The 2,271-nt window shown below is 33.3% G+C and overlaps 1 protein-coding gene across 4 annotated transcripts in view; it reads left to right on the plus strand.

The window, feature by feature from the left end:
* Positions 1-2,271, plus strand: part of LOC106872345 (WD repeat-containing protein 97) — a 103,585-nt gene that overhangs the window by 2,150 nt on the left and 99,164 nt on the right. For 3 of the 4 annotated variants that reach the window (XM_014919301.2, XM_014919300.2, XM_014919302.2), the window contains exon 2: positions 1,981-2,233. The exons of the other annotated variant lie outside the window; for it this stretch is intronic. In XM_014919301.2, the coding sequence (XP_014774787.1) occupies positions 1,981-2,233 (253 nt within the window). The remainder of the gene's footprint in view (positions 1-1,980; positions 2,234-2,271) is intronic. 4 annotated transcript variants of the gene reach the window in all.

The raw sequence follows: 2,271 nt of genomic DNA on the forward strand, positions 1-2,271 counted from the left end.
GGGGGGGGGGAGTTAGTGCACGGCTTTGCCAGGCTTATAAATCTGTTGATCCTCCTCTGATTAATGCCTATCTACAGATACATAAGTATTTTCTAGGCAGTGTAGACTTTAATAATTGCTTTCTTTTAGTAAAAGTTAAGTTTTCTTTGTTATAGTATAGGTGTAATTAATAAATCATTAATATGTTATATATGAACTTTGAAAAGATGAAAGGAAAAGTTTATTGTGGAAGGATTCAAACAAAGAATCAGAAGAAACAATTAGTTTATTTATAATGGTGGTAATTTTGTAATAAAAGAGAAATTAGAGTTATCTAATTGACCCAGAGATTTAACCTGTTATCATTTATATATTATTTGATCACCATTAAAATCTGAAAGTTTTGGCTGTTAACAAATCACTGTTTCTTGGATTTTTTTTTTTTTGCATACATTTATTTACCAATGAACCCTATCTACTGTAAGTAAGTTATGGGCAAACTGCAATCCACAAATTACCTTGAATTTATTAATGCAGCCTGCCTGATATGAGCTTGGTCTCATATAACCCACTTTTTAGAAATGTTTGCCCATTCTTGCTGTGGGTGGTCATTTAATTTGCAAGAAATAACAAGAAAATTTCCATCAAATTCATCCATTTTACTTTTTCTTTGTGTGTGTATGTGACTTGCTGAGTCTAAAGAATGGGGGTAATACCCATAGCTTTGGAAAGTTCTTGAAGACATCTGAGCTTGATGTTCTTAATGTTCTAAATAGCATTCTGTATATTTTACTTGAAGTGACTGTACTGTAGAAAGTCACAAAACCAAAACTGCAATATTCATCTTGAAAAAAGTTTCTCATATAGATGTATCATGCTAAAAGGCACAGAAATATATTAGTGGCAGACAAAAGCATCCAACAGTGGTGGTGGAATTGCTAAATCTAGATTTCTGTTTCTTTGTGCATCATCAGAAGCAAATATCCACTAGCAACTGCATGCTTAGATAAATTTCATGTTCACTGATATAGAAAACAGTGATTAACAAACCGCTGGTGTCACAAATAGCTGACAGCCTGGGTAAAAATTCATTATTAGCAACAAAAGCAATATCGGTTCAGAATAGTATTCTGTATATCTTACGTAATGCAGATATACTGCAGAGATCCACAAAACTGTGGTATTCATTCTGCTACAGGTCAACACCAGTCATGAACAAGGAGAAGATTCCAGAGGGCCAACATTCTGAAGGAGAAGATTCCAGAGGGCCAACATTCTGAAGGAGAAAGATTAGACGTAATGGTTAGTACAGGGATCAGAGAGAAGAACACAACAAGGGTGATAAAATGTGGAGAAATGAGTAGGCTTGAGATGCTTGAGTGGAGGAGGTATAAGGCCAGCCAGCTCCAAGGAACAGAGATTATCATAACAGCAATAAAAAAGACTGAGAGGGGGAAACAGCTTGCCTGTGGGCCAGCAGCTGGAGTGCTTGTTGATGTTTCAATGACAACCAGTCAAATGGCCCTTCTCTGGATAACATAGACCACAGCATACATAAAGCCTGGATGGTTATGGATGAAATGCTCTTGATCATAGATTAACTCAATCATGGCTGACCTGGAGTTAAATATCTTTATGCATAGTGAGATATTTCTAATTCTAAGTTAAAAAAAAAAAAAATTTCAGGATTTATAATTTAAAATATTTTATTGACACTAGGGAGTTTATCAAGGTAAATGTAAGACCAACTATTTATCAAGGTAAATGTAAGACCAAACTATATTAGTTTGTACAAGTTAGACCAAAACTTATAAAATAAGTACCTATTTTTTGGTTCATTTTGTTTATTTGTATGTCTTAGAAGTAGGTGTTCACCTCTTTTTATCTCATTTATAATTATCTTAAGGTCGTTCTTTCAAAAACAGTTGTTAATCCTTAAATTACTTTGCTTATTTTTCTAGATTAGCATTTATTTTTTTAATTCTATACTATTTTTTCCAGAACTCATCAATTTAATTATAATCAAACTGCTTTGAATGACATGGCTCCTGATCCCTTACAGGAATTGACTGGAGCAAAAGAAAATAAGGCTTCAACTGCTTGGAAAAAAATAAAAAGATCTTTACCTGTAGCAACGAAAACTTTGGGTTCACGTGGACAAGAAGATACCAGCTTAATACATGGTATAAATTTCAAACTGAAGATATCTCACCCTCATATTATAACCAGTGCACAGTATCTGCCAACAAGAAGTGTAAGTGTTATATATATATATATATATATATATATATA

Source organism: Octopus bimaculoides, chromosome 3 (assembly GCF_001194135.2).
Source record: "Octopus bimaculoides isolate UCB-OBI-ISO-001 chromosome 3, ASM119413v2, whole genome shotgun sequence".
NCBI classification, from domain to species: domain Eukaryota; kingdom Metazoa; phylum Mollusca; class Cephalopoda; order Octopoda; family Octopodidae; genus Octopus; species Octopus bimaculoides.